Source organism: Lissotriton helveticus, chromosome 5_1, assembly GCF_964261635.1.
Source record: "Lissotriton helveticus chromosome 5_1, aLisHel1.1, whole genome shotgun sequence".
Taxonomy (NCBI): domain Eukaryota; kingdom Metazoa; phylum Chordata; class Amphibia; order Caudata; family Salamandridae; genus Lissotriton; species Lissotriton helveticus.
In genome coordinates, this window is record NC_136065.1 from 1,176,061,785 (window position 1) to 1,176,079,042 (window position 17,258).

At 39.3% G+C, this 17,258-nt stretch overlaps 1 protein-coding gene across 1 annotated transcript in view; it reads left to right on the plus strand.

The window, feature by feature from the left end:
- VWA2 (von Willebrand factor A domain containing 2) overlaps window positions 1-16,802 on the plus strand; it is a 239,277-nt gene extending 222,475 nt beyond the window's left edge. Inside the window, exons 12-13 of the mRNA XM_078641181.1 lie at window positions 1,961-2,083; window positions 16,229-16,802. Of these exons, the coding sequence (XP_078497307.1) occupies window positions 1,961-2,083; window positions 16,229-16,350 (245 nt within the window). The 3' untranslated portion in view covers window positions 16,351-16,802. The remainder of the gene's footprint in view (window positions 1-1,960; window positions 2,084-16,228) is intronic.
- Window positions 16,803-17,258: the final 456 nt, after the last annotated feature.

Consider the following 17,258-nt stretch of genomic DNA (forward strand, 5'->3'; position numbering starts at 1 on the left):
GCTGTTTTATGGTTCTCAGGTTTAGGCCAAGAAACCGACTGGTGTGACTGTCTCTCTAAAAAAACGCCATCATGATGTACTGGAAGATATCCAAGCATTTACCTGAGGAACTGTGTCACAGTTACTTGCTCATAAATCACCGGCGTCCCTGCACAGGGCCGACTCAGGGTGTGGCTTCATGGGGAGGGGGAGGGTTGGGGGTGTTACATCCCCCTAATACATGTATTTTCCTATGAATAGTAGGGTACAGGTGCTTTCAGTCGGGTTTGGTGAGGTGTCTGTTGGATTTCACCTGGAATTTTTGCATGCACACACTGACAAACACACACATTCACATCATCTGTTTAGAATGTCCTAAAAAAATATTTTACAAAATGTGTTTCTGTCACTTAGTACGCATACCAAACCACATTCCTCTCCCTTTCTGCTGCTGTTTAAGACCATCTCATGAGCCCTGCTTGTCGTATAATGTATTTTAATATTCTATGCCCGCATGAGCGTCGGGGAAACTGAAGCCCCCCCAGTCTTACTGATCAAGCTACGCCCCTGGGCAGACTGCTACGAAAATATGTGTTTGCCAGCTGTTATGTGATCTGATTATGGTGCGCACCCTGTTCCCGTGTGTGGGGTAAGAGGGTCTCTAAGATCAAAAGCCCATCCACTGTAGAGTGCCTTTGGGCAGGTGAAATATGTTATGGGATTTCGAATGGCATGTGGACAAAAGAGCAGGACAGATCTTCTAAACTTGGTCTGTAATATCAGCAGAGTTTCAGAGAAGGAACGTATTTTCCTAAATCACAATTTTGACACTCTTATAAATTAATCAGTTCAGTTAGTCCCGCACAAACATTCTAACTTCTTTGAAAAGTGCCTTCTCCTATTTTTACATTTCATTTAAAGAGTACTTAATTTGTAATACAAAAAGTGCTGATGCCCAAAGTTTTGTTTAGAAGTATGGAAGGTTGGGTGCCGAATACCAAGGCAGCCTAATCTTGTTAAACCCCATGCCTCACCAGGAGGCGCCCCCTCCTCTTTACCTCACTCCTGCAGGCTCCTGTTCAGACTTCGACCGAGCCTTGACAGGGAAGGCCCCATCACAGTGGCCCAGCCCCTATCACATAAAATAACTTGCTGTGTCCTCCTTAAAATAACATATTTACTCACAATTATTGAGCAGCGTTTTGAGCAAGATCAAGTGTTCAAATGGTGCTTGGGGTTAGTCGCTCTAAAAAACGCAGACAATACTAAAGTGGTAATTTGATTTATGTTGGGTGGCCTGCGAGCCTGCAGGGGCAGCGAAGGCCCTGCATCTGTTCCACCGGTGGAGGAGCGTTCATCATATTCTGGAATTCCCATTCTTTCCTTGCATCACCTTTTTCAGTTTTTCTCTTCCTCCATCTTTCCCTCTTGTGTCTTTTTCTCTGTCTTGCTCTGGGTGAAAGTCTGGTGAGGAAAAATAAGTGCTGGTGGGTCCCCTGCAACCACTGGCGCAAATTAAGCACAACATCTATTGTGCGATTTACATGATAAGTCAATTGATGACTTTGCCTGTGGCCAGGCCCTACTTGTAGCCCAGCCAACATGAAAAATGTGGTGGCTTGCCCACCCCGGTGCCCATGTGTGATGTCTGACTTAATTGTGTGTGCATACATCTTCAAATTGCCTGTATGCATATGGGTGCCTGTATGCGTGTTTTCTATTGGAGAATTCATACATATACAAAAATATACAGCCATTACAACAAAGAACACATGCCTAAAACAAGCCAGACCTTTTGCTTCATCACTGTTTGTTATTGAGCAGATGCACGACTCGGACAGTATCTTCACAGACTATTACTTGGCTGATGGAGTCTCAATATATTATGACAATGTGTTCTGAACTGAGACCTTTTCCAGCCTACATGGGCTCCTTAATACGCTTTTTCTTTTATAGTAACTTTCATTCACTTCTATTTTAGAGGCTAAGCGTCCAGTGAACTTGTGCAGGCCCAACCCATGCATGAATGAAGGAGTTTGCATTCTTCGAAATGGAAGCTACCGCTGCGACTGCCGAGGCTGGGAGGGCCCCCACTGTGAAAGGAGTAAGTACCTCTTTATTTAGAACCAACCAAAAGAAGAGGAGGCGAGCGAGGCAGGGTTCATGTTAACATGGAAAGCAAAGGAGTGGTGCGGAGTTTAATGTCTCCCTTCCAGGCTCTGGAAGGGGATCTTTTGAAGAGCAAAATCTTGTGGTTTATTGTGTATGGTCCCATCCATACTTTCTGCTTTTCTCCAATACAAGTGGACCTCTGAATCCTGTAATAAACATCTACACTTTGTTTCACACCTGGCCATGCACTCTCTCGCCAAGTAAAACAAATATTTCCTTGGGTTATGAAAGGAACAGGATACAAGGTTCAACTCACAATTAGGTCGTACCTCACAAGGCGCACAATAATACAATTCATCAAGCAAAATTCCTCCTAATATTTAAATCAATTGCTAAATAGCACTGAAGTTTTTACAAAATCTTTTATTATTAAAAAACTAGTTACAATGGTAACATTTCAATACGCTTCCTATCTATCACAGTTTTATGCAAAACAATTGACAAAAACAATTCATAAAAACAATAAATGTAAAATCCCCAATTACAATCAGTTTACACAATATACCATGACATAAAAAGAGAACAATAGTTTGACAGTATACTTAGTCTTTCAAAGTAACATATCCTATGGGACAGTTTAGAAACCTGGCCTGTATATGCATTACTTAGATACCTCAGGGTTCTAGTTTTCGATGCCTATTACGCTACAGTTATGGTATGCTTCAATAAGGAGCCATCTTTTTTCCAACACAGTCACAATTCTTCCGTCTATGTATAATTTCTGCACTTTAAATTGCACTGAAACACTCATCTTTCCTTTACACTAGTCTGAGCTGCTCCATTATTTATACTAGGTTGTTTCTGTCCTACTTCGCTTTCTCCTTAAGCTTGCTGCACACATTTTCGTAGTTTATTTGTAGCTTTTGCCCAGCTTTGACAGCAAATGCCCTATTACAGTGGTCGAGCTCCTATCAGGTAAAATAATTTGCTGTGTGCTCCATAAAATTGCATATTTTCTCACAATGATTGAGCAACCTTTTGAGTGAGATGAAATGGTGCTAGGGTGAATTCCCACAAAGAAACGCAGAAAATACTGAAGTAGTAATTTAAATTACGATGGATGGCCTGTGAGCCTGCTATGGCAATGAAGGCCCAGCATCTGCTCCAGCAGTGGAGGATCATCGAAAATGCAATGAAATCCCTATTCTGCCTGATGTGGCTCTCCCTGCCTTCTGAACATCCACTGGCACAGGTAAAGCACTAAAGGTAATGAAGTATGCTTTGAAACTACAATGGGGTTTTTTGGCATGCACTGTATACTTTTTTATTTTTCTAGAACAAACTCCCTAAGAAGACGTATTCTATTTGATCCATGGCAGGGTTTAAGACAGTGGATCCTTATTCGAGGTGGGTGATGAACTTCCAAAGTTAAAAAATTAACTTGAGCCCAACCCCCTGGCACTAGGCCAGAGAACAGAAAGGCTTAACGTAGTAGGGCAATGTGTAAAGTAATTATACAGTACCAAAACAGTAATAAAGTCAAAATGCAAAACAATTACAATCCCAAGCCAAATTAGAAAATTAGAGTAAAATGTTATAAGGGGAAAAGGAGATATGACTTTTTAAAGGTTTAAGTAGGAATAGCGCCAAGAAGCACAAAGTGACGATGATAGTCAGTGATATCAGTAGACCGGACCTAGGCGCAGTTTGAGGCTGACTGCAATGGAGTGTGATCTGGATATGACAACTAGGTTTGCCTGTTCAAAGATTTTACCTTTTAACTTAGACCTTTAGCTCCCAATTCACGATAGGAGTTGCTTTCAATGGCCCCAGGATTTCATGGAGGCACCTAGACTCACAGGGTGTCAGGCAGAGACAAATAGCAGGGTCCAGTTGTCACTGTTCAGCTGGGAAATGGCAGGATAGGCCTCGTGTAGCTTGATTTATCCGTGTAGCCTGAACAAGAGGTCAGCCTTATGTCCCTTCAAGTCCACATCTTTATCCTAGGAACAAGAGGGATCAGGTCTAGTCCTTCAGAGTTCCTCTCAGGTAGCAGACAGCAGATTGAGTTCCTTTGTCTACTTTCTCAGCTCCAGCAGTGCTCCAAAGTGGGTGCCTTGAAATTCCAGATTTATGCTTGGAGAGGGGTAGTGAGTGGGAATGACTCCTGGACATGCCCTAACCAATGAGGTAAACGTTTCCTGAGACATCTCAAAGACAGTTTGAGAATTTTCAATTAGCCGCTGTACCCCCAAATAAACCCAGTCAACGATGTCAGATGCGACAAAAACATGGTTTGCCTGGAACCAGACAGCGGATACACAAGAATTGTTTTGGCACCCTGTTACCATCCTTTCAAGTGCACCCCCAGTGTTTTATGTAAACCCAGCAGACCTTTCAAGCAGGATTTGACACTCCAGTGGGATTTACATTTTAGTGTCACAGATCATGCCCACAGTCCCCACCGTGTAATTCTGTGAGGTTCAGAGAACTCATCTCTGCCCATTCCGTTCAGCCAAGTTGTTTGCTGCTGGGAGGCATCTAACACCCTTTTCTCACCTAATGAAATGCTAATTACTGGCTGGAAAAAGCTAGACAGCAAATGTGAATTAGCCTCCAGGAGCTTCAGACAGGGATAAAGTAACTTTCTAAAAGTTACTTGTCCTTAATATTTATTAAAAACATGACTTGACCATTGAATTGGATTTGTAATAACTATTAAAATAGTTGTTTCATTAAGTTTCTAGCCAGTCCTATTCCTGAGCTACAGTATTAGTATTTGAATCTGCACTCTGGTTTTGTTTATGGGCCAGCCAGCCTCCCTACAGTGAAAATAGCTTTGAGGTGCTAGTCACTGTTAGGACATGTTAACTTTAAAAGTGAAACATGTAGAAATGTAAATACTATGCACCCTTTCTTGTGAGCTGAAAGGTTTACATGGGGGTGACTTGTTAATATTTAAAAAAGAGGTTTAGACCTTTCAAAAGGCTTTATTTTGACAGATTGAATTGCAATGTGCGCCCTGATACAGCCAGACTACATTTGTAGGCCAGAAACCATGTTTTACACAGTCACTGAAGTAGATTGATCAATAGGTGCTGCAGTCCACTAATGACATTTCCCTTACAGGCCCCAGGTACACCTTGTAACATATACTAGGAACTTATAGATTAAAGCGGGAGCACAGGAACTATACTACTGGTTAGCAGGGGTAAAGTGCCCAAGAGTTCTAAAGCCAGCAAAATATAGGGGCTTATTTACAAGAGCCTATTATCACAGGAATGTCTCTTTTTTTTGGTCAAAATCTGTTTATTGATTTTAATACATGGATTGCAAGCAATTGACGGATACCAAAGTGCATTCCATCTTTCTTCACAGGAGTAAAACCTGTGCATTAGGTAGCTATAGTACAGACACAGTTTAGTAACATGTTTCGGCTTGCTCCTGAGACCAAATTCTGAGGAGCGAACCTCGTACAGATTCATCATACTGTCCTAATAGCCATTACACAGGAGGAACGCCTGACCCCCTAACTGAGGGCTAATGTTTTAGAACGCTACCATGGATAGTACAAACCAAAAAGGCAGGGAACGTCACTTTTTATGACGTTCCTGTGGCGATTAGCCCTTCACCTTATTTACAAGGCGGCGTTAAGCCATCTTTCACACAGCACTTAGCATGAAAGGGATGGGCAATGTGCGTTGAGGTGGATTCCAACACTCATTGATTTTTTACGCTTCCCCTTATTTACAAAGGGGGCGTAAATATGGGGCAGTGCTTGAAATAAGACCAGGGAAAACCTGGTCTTAATCTGGGGTAATGAGCAGAAATTATTAATTTCTCCTAGTTTTTGCTGTTTCTATGTGTGCTGCATTCTGCAGCACACATAGATACAGCAATTCACCATTAGTGATTGTTCACGCACAGGAAAGTGTCCCTTCCTGCACATAAACAATCATTAAAAAATGACGAGTTGCAACTTCTATATGTGCTGCATTCTGCAGCACACATAGAAGTTACAATTTACCATTAGTGATTGCTTATGTGGAGAAAGGAACACTTTCCTGCATATAAACAATCATTCACTGCAACGCAGACACCCTTTCACTACTGTGCAAGGATGCCTGCTTTGGCACTAGGCAGCAGAATTTAGCACCAGCGCTAGGGAAAACGCAGTGGTGCTCCGTATTATTGTAAATATGGCGCATCCCTGCGTTTTCAGAATGGCAGAGCGCAGTGTTAGCAAATTTGGCTGAATGCCACGCTTCTCCATTCCCTTGTAAATATGCCCCATAGTGTCCAGGAAAAAGGTGACAAATCCATGTTAACCACTCAGAAAAGAAGGGTTTTCTTCACAGGGTCATTTTATTTTTTTATGCTGATGACCACCATGGAGATCCAGGATAAGGAAATCTAATGACCTGGCAGTGCAGTGGCCAACAGTTCTGATCGCAGGTTCAGCTAAATTCCTGCACTGTCTCCTTATGATAGTGTCAAATTGGTGCTACAAGCACGTGCTCTACATGCTAGCTCTCTACGACCACCTGCGTTACACATCTCTCCCCCTGAACTGCCCTTTTCTTTTCTCCTCATTCGTGAACTCACCAATCTGCATTTACTTGGGTGGATATGCTTGACATCTGATCATTCTTGTTATCATTAGTCTCACAGCCCTCTTTAGCACCTTAGTTCATTTCTACAACAATCCTGCAATATGTTCTGCACATCATAGCTAAACCTTTTGCTTTTGTAATTTTAGGTCTGGCATTAGCTACACCCTTTTGAATTTACTAAAGATATATATATATATTTATATAAATTTAGTAAATATAGTGTGTGTGTGTGTGTGTGTGGAGCTTTTAGCCACCTCTCTTCATCCATTGGGCTGTTGTATCACTCACGTTTTGCGACCGCCCACTGCAGCACACATCATGGGGCAATGGGTCACCCTTCTTCAGCCACTGGTTAACTTCTCTTTGAATGACTGCATTTTGCTCTTTCACCATGAGCACATTCACATACAAGGTAGTTCCATCAGTGCCAGCATTTTTGTTTTTGCTTTATAATAACTTTAGTGTTGACTTTATGTTTAAAGCCTGAGGCGTGACCTTTCTACAAGATGTGAACACAGGCCACATTCCACTCTTTATCTGTTCCCATCTCTTGCCAATGTTGTTATAAATTCCTTTTGAAGTGCCCTTTATTCATCTGAATGCTCGTATTTCATAGAATAACAGATTGCATCCATTTCAAACGTTTGCGTGTAACTGTACATTATTCTCTTTTTACTATGCATGCAGTACACAAACTGAAAGCTTTAATATATATGTGAATTCGTAGGCAGACAATTCTTCAGAACATATTTATTCTAGACTCAATATCACCAGTGTTTCTTTAATAAACGTTGCTCAGAGAGAAACTCAGTCTTTATTGTGCCTAATTTGCAGTACTTTCTTTCTCTCCTACCTTCTTTCTTTCCTTCATTTCATTGTTTTTTCTTTCCTTTTTCTTGCTTTTTCCTTTTTTCCTTTTCCTGCTTTTTTTGTTTTCCATTTTTCAATTTTCGTTCCTCTTTCCTTTTCTTTGCATCTTTCTTTCATCCTGTCTTCCTTCTTTAATTCTATCTTCCTTGCCTTCTATACATCTTTCTTTTCTTCATTCATTTCCTTCCTTTATTCCTGATTTTTACTTTCATTCCTTTCTTTTTTCTTTCCACCTTTCCTCCTTTTTCTCAATTGATCTTTCAAAATGTCCATACTTCTTTCTTGCCTTCTTTCGTTTGTGTTTTCCATTATTCCTTCTTTCTTTCTATCCTTCTTTATTTCATTCTTTCTTTACCCTTTCCTTCGTTCACTTTTTCTTGCTTTCCTTCTTTTTTCATTCTTCCTTGCTTTCTTTACTCTGCTTTCTTTCCTTCTAACTTATCTTCTCCCTTTCGTATTCTCTCTTTTTCTTTCTTTTCAGTATTAATTCCTTTCTTTTCATCTTTTTTCTCCATATTGCTTCTTTTTTTATCCTTAATACTTTATATCTTCCTTTCATTCTTTCTTTCTTCTTCCTTTACTCCTTTCTTTCATTCTGGTTTTCCTTTCTTCTTCTTCTTTCTTTCCTTCCTTTCTGTATTTTCTTCCTACATTCTTTTTCAGTTCTTTTTTCTTGTTTCTTTCCTCCATTCTTTTTTTTGTTTTCTGTCTTTCTATCTTTCCTCCTTTTTTCATAGTTCCCTCATTCTGTATTTCTTTCCTGCTTTTTTCTTTCTTTTCTTTCTATCCCTATATCTCCCTTTTATTTTCTTCTTTCTTCCCATCTGTCCTGCTTTCTTTAGATATTTCCATCCTTTCTTTCCTTCGTGGTTTTGCTTCCTTTCTTCTTTACATATTTCTCCTTTCCATAGTTCACCTTTTCGTTCCTTCTTTCCTTCTTTTTCCTTCTTCTACTAGAAGTTTGTTTTTCCTGTCTTTTCTTTCTGTACATTATTGCTTCCTGCTTTTTCATTCTTTACTTCGTTCTTTCTTCATTATTTCATTCCTTCTTTCTTCATTATTTCATTCCTTCTTTCTTTCCTTTCCATCTTTCTTTCCATTATTCCCACCTTTTCTTTCCTGCTTTTGTTTCTCTCCTTTCTTTCTCTTTCCTTCTTTCTTTCCATGTGTCCTACTTTCTTTCAATATGTACCTCCTTTATTTCACTTTTCCTTCTTTCCTTTTTCCATCTATTCTCCTTTCTTTTGATATACCCTTCCTTTCTTTCCTTCCTGCTTTCTTTCTTTCGTTCCTTCTTCCTTTCAGTTTTTTACTTTTTCCTTCTTTCTTTTCCTATTAGTTTCCTTCTTTCCTTCCACCTGTCCTCTTTCCTTTCTGCATTTCCCTCCTTTGTTCTTTCCCTATTTCCTACTTTCTTTTTGTTCTTTCTTTCATTTATTTTTCCTTTATTTTATTACCTTGTCTTTCCATCTTTTTTCCAATATTTCCCTTTGCTCATTTTCTTTTTTCTTTCATTCCCTGATTTCTTTCATGCTTACCTTTTCCTTTTCTTATTTTCTTTTTCCCTTCTTTCTATGTTTCTTTCCATCTTACTTCCTTCTGTTTCCTTCCTGCTTTTTTCTTTCTTTGTTTTGCCATTCCTTTTTTCTTTCCTTACTACCCTTTTTTCATATTTTTCTTGTTCTTTCTTTCCATCAGTCATCTTTTCCTTCCTTCTTTCTTTCTCTCCTGCTTTTCCTTCATGCTCTTTTTTCTTTCTTTCTTTTTTACCTTGCCCTTCTTTCTTACCTTCTTTCATTCCTGCTTTCTTTCATTCTTCCTTGAATTAATTCATTCTTTCCTTTAATTTTTTTCCTTCTTTTTTGCGTTCCTGCTTAATTTTAATTTCCCTTTTACTTTCCTTCTTTCCTGTTCTTTATTTTCCTTTCCTTTTTCTTTCCATCCATCTTCCATTCCATCTATCTTAACTCTTTCCTTTTTCTTTCTGCTTTTTTGTTTTTTCATTCTTTCTATCCCTTCTCCTTACTTTTGTTTCTCTCCCTTCAATCTTTCCTTCCTGCTTTTCTTTTCTTCTTCCCTTCCAGTTTTTTTCATATTCTTTCCTTTTTTCTTTTGTAATTGTTAATTTCCTTCCATCTTCTTTCATTTCTTTACTTGTTTCTTTTATGCTTTCCCTCCTGCTTTTTCCTACCTTCCTTCCGGCTTTCTTTCTTGCTTTTTCTGTCTTTTTTCCTTTCCATATTTCTTTTTCTTTCCCTATCTCCTATTTCCCTTCACTTTACTTTTTTCCACCCTGCTTTTCTTTTTCTTTACTAATTTAATTTGTCCTTCTTTTGTTCCTTCTCTTTCCATCTTGCCCTTTCTTCCCTTCCTTCCATATTTCCATCTCCCCCTTTTTCTTTTTCAGTTTTTCCCCCTTCTTTTTTCAATCTTTCCTCCATTTTTTCTACCATTCTTTTAATTGTTTATTCTTTTGTTTCATATATCCTCTTTTCGTTCCTTAATGCATTTTTGTTTTTCTCCTCTTTCCTTCTCACTTTCCATCTCTCCATCTCTTTCCTACTCTTGCTCTCTTATTTATTTCCTTTTTCTTTCTTTCAGTCTTTCTTCGCTTCCCTTCATTTTTATTTCTTTTAATCTGTCCACCTCTATTTTCTTGTTGTCTTTGCTGCCTGCTTTTTCATTTTCGTTCCTTATTTCATTCCCGCTTTTTTCTTTTCTTTATATATGTCCCTCCTCCTTTATTTATTTCTATATTTCCTCCTATTTTCCTAACTACTTTTTCTTTTTTCCTTATTTTTTCTTTCTTCCCTGTTTTTGCGTTTTTCTTTCCTGCTTTCTTTCCATATTTCTTTTCTTTCCTTCCATATTTCTTCCTCCTGTCTTGCCATCCAGCTTTTCTTTTTCAGTACTTTCCTTTTGTGCTTCCTTCATTCCTGCCTTCCTTTCTTTCCACATTCTTTCTTTTCTCTTTTTTCTTTCCTTTGTTTTTCTCATTTCTTTCCTTCCACATTTTTCTCCTTCTTTCCCTTCCTTTCTTTCTGTCCTGCTTTCCTTCTGTCTTTCTTCCTTTTTTCCATCCGTCTTCCTTTATTCTCTTCGTCCCGTATTTATTTTCTTCTTTCCTTGCTCCTTTTCTTTCCATATTCCATTCCTTCCTTCTTTCTTTTCCCTGCTTTCCATGTGACTCTTTTTTCTGGCTTTCCTTTGCTTTTTTTCCTTTTCTGTCCTTATCTCTTTCCTGCTTTTTTTGATCTTTTTTCTTTTTATATTTCCTCCATTCTCTCCTGCTTTCCCTTGTTCTTCATCATTTCCTTTTCTTCTTTCTTTCCATGTTTCCCTCTTTTCGTTCCGTCTTTTCGGTCTGATTTTTTCAATTTCTCTTTCCTGTTCTTGCCTTCTTTTTTATTTCTTTGCTTTTTCCTTTCTTGTCCTCCTGTCTTTCCTTTGTTCTATATTTTTGTCCTTTCCACATTTCACTGCTTTCTTCTTTCCAGCTTTCCTCTTTTACACATTTCTCTTCTTTTTCCTTTCCATATTTCACTCCTTCACTTTCAATCTTCCTGCTTGTTTATCTTTTGTTATTCCCGTCTTCCTTTTCTACTTTTTCTTGCTTTTTTCTTTCATTCTTCCCATATTTCCCTCCTCCTTTCTTTCCTGCGTTTTTGTTCCTTCCTTTTCTCCCTTTTTCTTTCAAATTTCCTTATTTTTTCCATGTTGCCTCCTTTTTTCCTTCCGGTTTTTTTCTTATCTTCTTTCCTGCTTTTTTTGGCCTTTTTCCTACCTTCCCTCATTTTTCTTTCCATATTTCTCACATTTCTCTCCTTTCGGCCTTTCACTTTCTTTTTTATTTCTTTCTTCCTTTCCATGATTCCTTTACGTTTATTCTGCTTTTTTAACTGTATATCCTTCTTACTTTCTTTCTTTACACATTTCTCTTTCTTTTATTCCGTTCTTCCCATCTTTCCTCCTTTCTTCCCTTTTTAAAAAAAATATTTTTGTCCTTAACTTTCCCTCCTCTTTTTCGTTTTATATATTTCTTTCATTCTGGTCTTTTCTGCCTCCTTCCCTGCTTTGTTCTGTCTTTCTTTCTATATTCCCCTCCTCCTTTCTTTCCTTCTATATCTCCCCTCCTCCTTTCTTTCCATGTTTCCCTTATTCTTTTCTTCTTTCCATCCTGCCTTTTCACTCTCATTTCTTCTTTCTTGCTTTCTTCTTTCCTTCAACATGTCCCTCTTTTTTCATTCTTATTTCCATCTGTCCTCCTTTCTTCCCTTCTTTCTTTCCACATTTCCCTTCTGTCTTGTTTTCTTTCTTTCCTTCTTTTCTTTCTTTCCGTCTGTCCTTTTTTCCTTCTTTCCACATTACCTTCTTTATTTTTTTCCTCTTTTTTCTTTAAAAATTTACTTCCTTCTATGTTCCCTTCTTTCTATGTTTCTTCCTTTTTTCCTTTCTGTTTTTCTTTCCTTTCCTTATTTCTTCTCTTCTTGCCTGCTTTTTTTGTCTTTCCTTTTTTCTTTCTTTCATAATTTCCCTCCTCAATTCTCCTACGTTCCTTCCTGCCTTTATTTTTTCTTATTTTCCTTTATTTGTTCCTTTTTTTTCTTTCCACGTGTCCCTACTCCTTTCTTTTCTTTCTTCCCTTCCATATTTCCCCTCTTCCTTTCTTCTTGCTTTTTTCTTTCTTTCCTCCTTTCTTTTCATCTTTCGCTTTTTCTTTCCATCTTCCCTTCAACATTTCACTCGTTTTTTGATCTTTCCTCCTTTTTTCTTCTTTTCATATTTCACTCCTTTTCTTTCCTGCACTTTCCTTATTTCTTTCCTTTTTGTATCTTGCCATCTGTCCACATTTCTTCCCTTCTTTCTTTCCACATTTCTATCCTGTCTTGCTTTCTTTCCTGCTCTCTTTCCATCTTTTGTTCCTTCTTTCCATCGGTCCTTTTTTTCATTCTTTCTTTCCATATTCCCACCTTTTTTTCCTTTCTGTTTTTTGTCCTTATTTCCTTCCTGCTTTTTTCTTTTTCTTTATTACTTTTTTTCTTTTCTTGTTTCCCTGTTTGTTCTTTCCGTCTGTACTTTCTTCATGTCTTTCTTTCCATATTATCCTCCTTATTTCTTTCCTTCTTTCTTCCTTCTTTCTTTTCATCTGTCCACCTTTCTTTCTACGTTTCCCTTTAGTGATTTCCCTTTTTTCTTTCTGTTTGAATTTCAATGTGTGCTCCTTTCTTTCCATAATTCCGTATTTCTCTTTCCCTTCATACTTTTCTCTTTTTCTTTCTTTAGTTCTTTCCTTTCTTTCCATCTTTCCTCCTTTCTTACCTTCTTTTTCTTTCCTTCTTTTGTATTTCATCCCTTCATCTTACTTTCATTTTTGCCTTCTCTTCTTTCTTTACATATTTCCCTCTTCCTTTCCTTCCTGAATTTTTCTTGTTTGTTCATTCCTTCTTTTTTCTTTCTTTCCTCTCTCATTTTCTTGCCTTTCATTTTTCTTTTTATATTTCCTCCTTTCTCTCGATATTTGCTACCTTCTTTCTATCCTTTCTCGTTTTTTCTCTTGTGCCTGCATTCTACCTTTTTTTCTCAATGGCAAGAGGCTAGCAGCCAATGGCAGAAAGTGTGTTAGCTGAGACCTTTTGATTTTCTAAAATAATGTGTATGACAGTTACGTATAGAGGTTTTCAGACACATTTCATCCATTTGTCTGGTTTGTGTCATTTACATGTTTCTTCAACCCACTCAAGCATGCTTCAAGGGGCCATGTATCAGCACATTTTAGCCATTGCTGACTTCACTATGAGTTACATCATGCTGTCCTTTCACAATGAACATATGCATATGTAAAGTATTTCCTTCTGTGCCAGAGAGTTTTATGTGATGTGTGCTTTTTTTTAAACCCCAAAAAAAACGTTTCTTATTTGGTCAACGCCAAACCTATTAGCTTTGCCAATACGGTTTTTTCTTTTTTTAAGGCCTTATGCAGTGCTCTGGGTGGTACAACAACCTTTGCTTTGACAATTCTGTGCAGGAATGTTATTCTACCCAGCACATAGGGAGCTGCCTTAATGACATCATGCTGGCTCTTAAAAATCAAACGAGGCAACAAAAAAAAAACAAGCCCAATAGAGAACTCAAACCACAGCTTTCATTATAAATGCCTGTTTCACTTCCTTCTCTGTTCTTTGTGCTACTGAACAATTGTAATATTCTGACAAGTTGATACAGCTTACAAGCATCAGGTTGCTAGAATATTATTGATTCTCACCTTTACTGACAGACCGCTCACCTAACCAAATTTGCCACTGAGCTCAAGATATACTTATTAGTAGGAAACATCATTTAAAACGCATGCGATACATCGCATGCCATTACAATGCGAGTTGTTACAATGATGCGTTGTTACATCACATGCCATTAAAATGCAAGTCGTTACAACGACTTGCTGTATGGGGCAGAAGGTGTTGGATTTGTTGGATTTTCAATCCAACACCTTCCCTACTGTTGCACACACTGGAGTTGAAATACTAAATTATACTATTCCAAACTCCAGCGCCCACCCCTACAGCAAGTCGTAATGACGTGCGTTGTGAGGCATGCGTAGAAAATGCATGTGTTGTAATGAGTTCTATTCCTTATTAGTGGACTCTTTACTCTCTCCACCTCTCTATTTTCTGTACCCCTATTTTCTCATTCCTGCCATTGCTTCCAAGCCCATTTTCACTCCCCTTGGTTGCAGAACAGCTTTTGGTAGCAGTTCTTAATTGTAGCATGTTTAGCAGTTCTTAATTGTAGCACGTTTATTCTTGCAAGACTGAATATTTTTTATCTTGCTCTATCCTCTGTTTGCTAATCGATTTCTTAATGGAATTCTGGTAAATTCACCACACCTGCGCATGTGCCCTTCTTCCAGATTCATCAAATGTCTTGGTTGCAGACCAAAAAATCCAGAATATAGACTGGACTTGGGCACTATGCTTCATCTATGGGGTGCTTCTCCAGAAGCCCAGTTGTTGCACTGTCAGCCTGGCATATGTGAATGTCGGCATTGGTTCCCGACTTAGGCCCCCATTTCTGAGGCCCCTAGCAACACTTTTGCTCAGACGGAGCATCACTTTTTTGACGCTATGGTTGCGCAATGTGCCGCAGCATATTTACAAGGCCACGCAAAGCCACTTTGTATGTCTTTTTATGGCCTTGTAAATATGTGTATATTGCAACAACAAGAGAGTCAGGGTCAGTGAACCACTCTCCTACCCCTAATAGATATATAACAACAATATGAGAGTGACTCAGGTGCTATAATTATAACATAGAAAAATAGCAAAATATCAAAGACCTATAAAGTGAACAGTGTAAGGCGAGGAAAGACAGGAGGAAGAAAAGTGGGAAAAACGTTATTCCTTAAAAGAACCCTCACTCACCCTAGTGGTGACATGCTTCATCATAGGGTTCCCACTGGGGAGATCGAATGTCCCCCCAGTGTGCTAAAACGCCTGATTTACAGCGGAGCTGGTGTTATTGAAGCAAAACAAAAGAATTTTTTGTGTGCTCAGGTATGTGAAGTGAAAAATTGAAAGAAAGAAGCTGTACCAAAAAATAACTTTATTCTGCAATCAGCTGGTCTCATTAAAAACAGTGAGAGCAGGACTAAACGCGTTTTTTATTAGACCCGCGAAATCCTAATCAATAAGGGTCGACATGTTTCAGCTGCTCTGGTGCTTAATTTAGCTCAGCTTTCTTCAGGACCTAGAATTCATCCCCCGGGGGTCCACGCTCGATAAGGCGTGTCCTCTCGGTGAGGATATAAATGTGAAAAAAGAAGAAAAAGATTGGACTCACTGTTTTACCCGTGTAGGCACTCCTAGAATTTCACCAGGGGCCAAACAATTCATGTAGGCTAAACAAGCCTCATGGGCTCGCGGTGGAAGCAAATTCTTCACGCTGCATATAATTTGCTATACAGCGACTCGCCGCCTCAGACCTATTCGGTACCTCCCGCGTAAATATGTGCCCCTGTCACACAGAACACTGCATGAAAGGAGTGCTTCATGGGTGTTGCTGTGGGTGTTCCCACGCAACATCCATGGAATCTGAAGCATCCCAGGTTTACGAGGAATCGTAAACCTGGGAATGCATCAGATTCTAACGCCAGAGGCACAACAAGGAGAAATATTCTTATTTTTCCTGTTTTTTTACTCTTTCTCTATGTGCTGCATTCTGCAGCACACATAGAAAGAGGACACCTTCCTGCACAAAAACAATCATCCCTAGAACGCAGACACCCTTGCACCATGGCACAAGGGTGCCTGCGTTGGCACATGGCAGGCCATTGTGCGCCAGCACAAGGGAACAGGACAGGAATGTGCCATATCTCAGAAATATGGAGCATTCCTGTTCTTTTCTTTTGACGCAAGGCAGCGCAGCAAGATTCCTTGCAGCGCTGCGCTGAGCCAAAACCACATAAAGGAGGCCCAAAATGCGAATGGAGGGTTTCAGACTTACCGAGCTATTTGAAGGTTACTGAATTTGAAACATTAACCTGCATTATAAAAAGGTTCTCCAATCCTTTGCCAAACTGTTGAGTAACCATCAGGCCTTCAGATGAACAGTCTCTGTTGTCTCTCTTACAGTACATTTTGTTTTTTTATTGTTTACAGAAATTGCACGTGGAGATTCGCCCAGGCCGTCCGGTTTGTTTGCACAATCACGAAGGCAGCGGCGTCACCGCCATCTTTCTAGAGCACAGCACCGAAAGAGGCACGCCCAGCCGAAACATTGATCCAGATTGTTGCAGTGGTGAACGTCTGGACCACCTTAGTGCAGAGTCTGGGACATGCAATTCTGCCACCTATAGGCATCAGCCATGCAAAGGAACTGTCCAGATGCAGAGGGCAGACCTAGGTAATGCCACACTTTTGGAACCCAACACAAGTGAACTGAAAACAGCACTTGAATGCACTGCCCTGTGCGTCTATGTTTCCCCTAGACCTTCTTTAGTGGTTGGCTAGCATGATTGTGTCTTGGGGTGGAAAATACTGCCAGTTTCCTTCCTTTGAGGGAAATCCTTCAAGTTTGGTCAACATTTCTGGAATCACGCATGATCAGCTTTGTTGGGACTTGTTCAAATTGTTGCCAATGTTGCCATCTGCACTGATTCTGTATTTCATCGCAGAGAAATGCAGGCTCGATTGATTTGAGACACTAATGCACCACATCCAAGAAGTGTGCAGATCGTTTGCAAAACATTGATTGTCCTCTGGATATGTCATAGAATTTCAGTGTACGGTATAGTTATAAAAAAAAAACTCGGCATAATTTTTTTTCCGGAGCTCATGGGTGAAGTGGTTTGCACCTCCCTTTGAAACTGCACCAGACTTCTTTAAAAAGTTGTACAGCTATATGTGGTCGAGTTCTTATGGTAGCACAGCTTGTACGATAATGTTTACTTCTGTTTGTCCCTAGAAGTTAAAGCTTCACGTGCTACTGCTAGTCCGATTTAAGGTTTGCGTTTTTAAGGCCCATGGCTGCTAAATTAGGTACTGCCAAAACTGATTTACCTAAATCGGAATAGTACTGTATACAAACGAATCCGCAAACATTGCTACAGAATAGTCGAGCCTTTAAGAGGATTGAATCCTATATTCTGTAACAGCGCCAGGCATCCACCTCAAGGGTATTGCAGTGTAC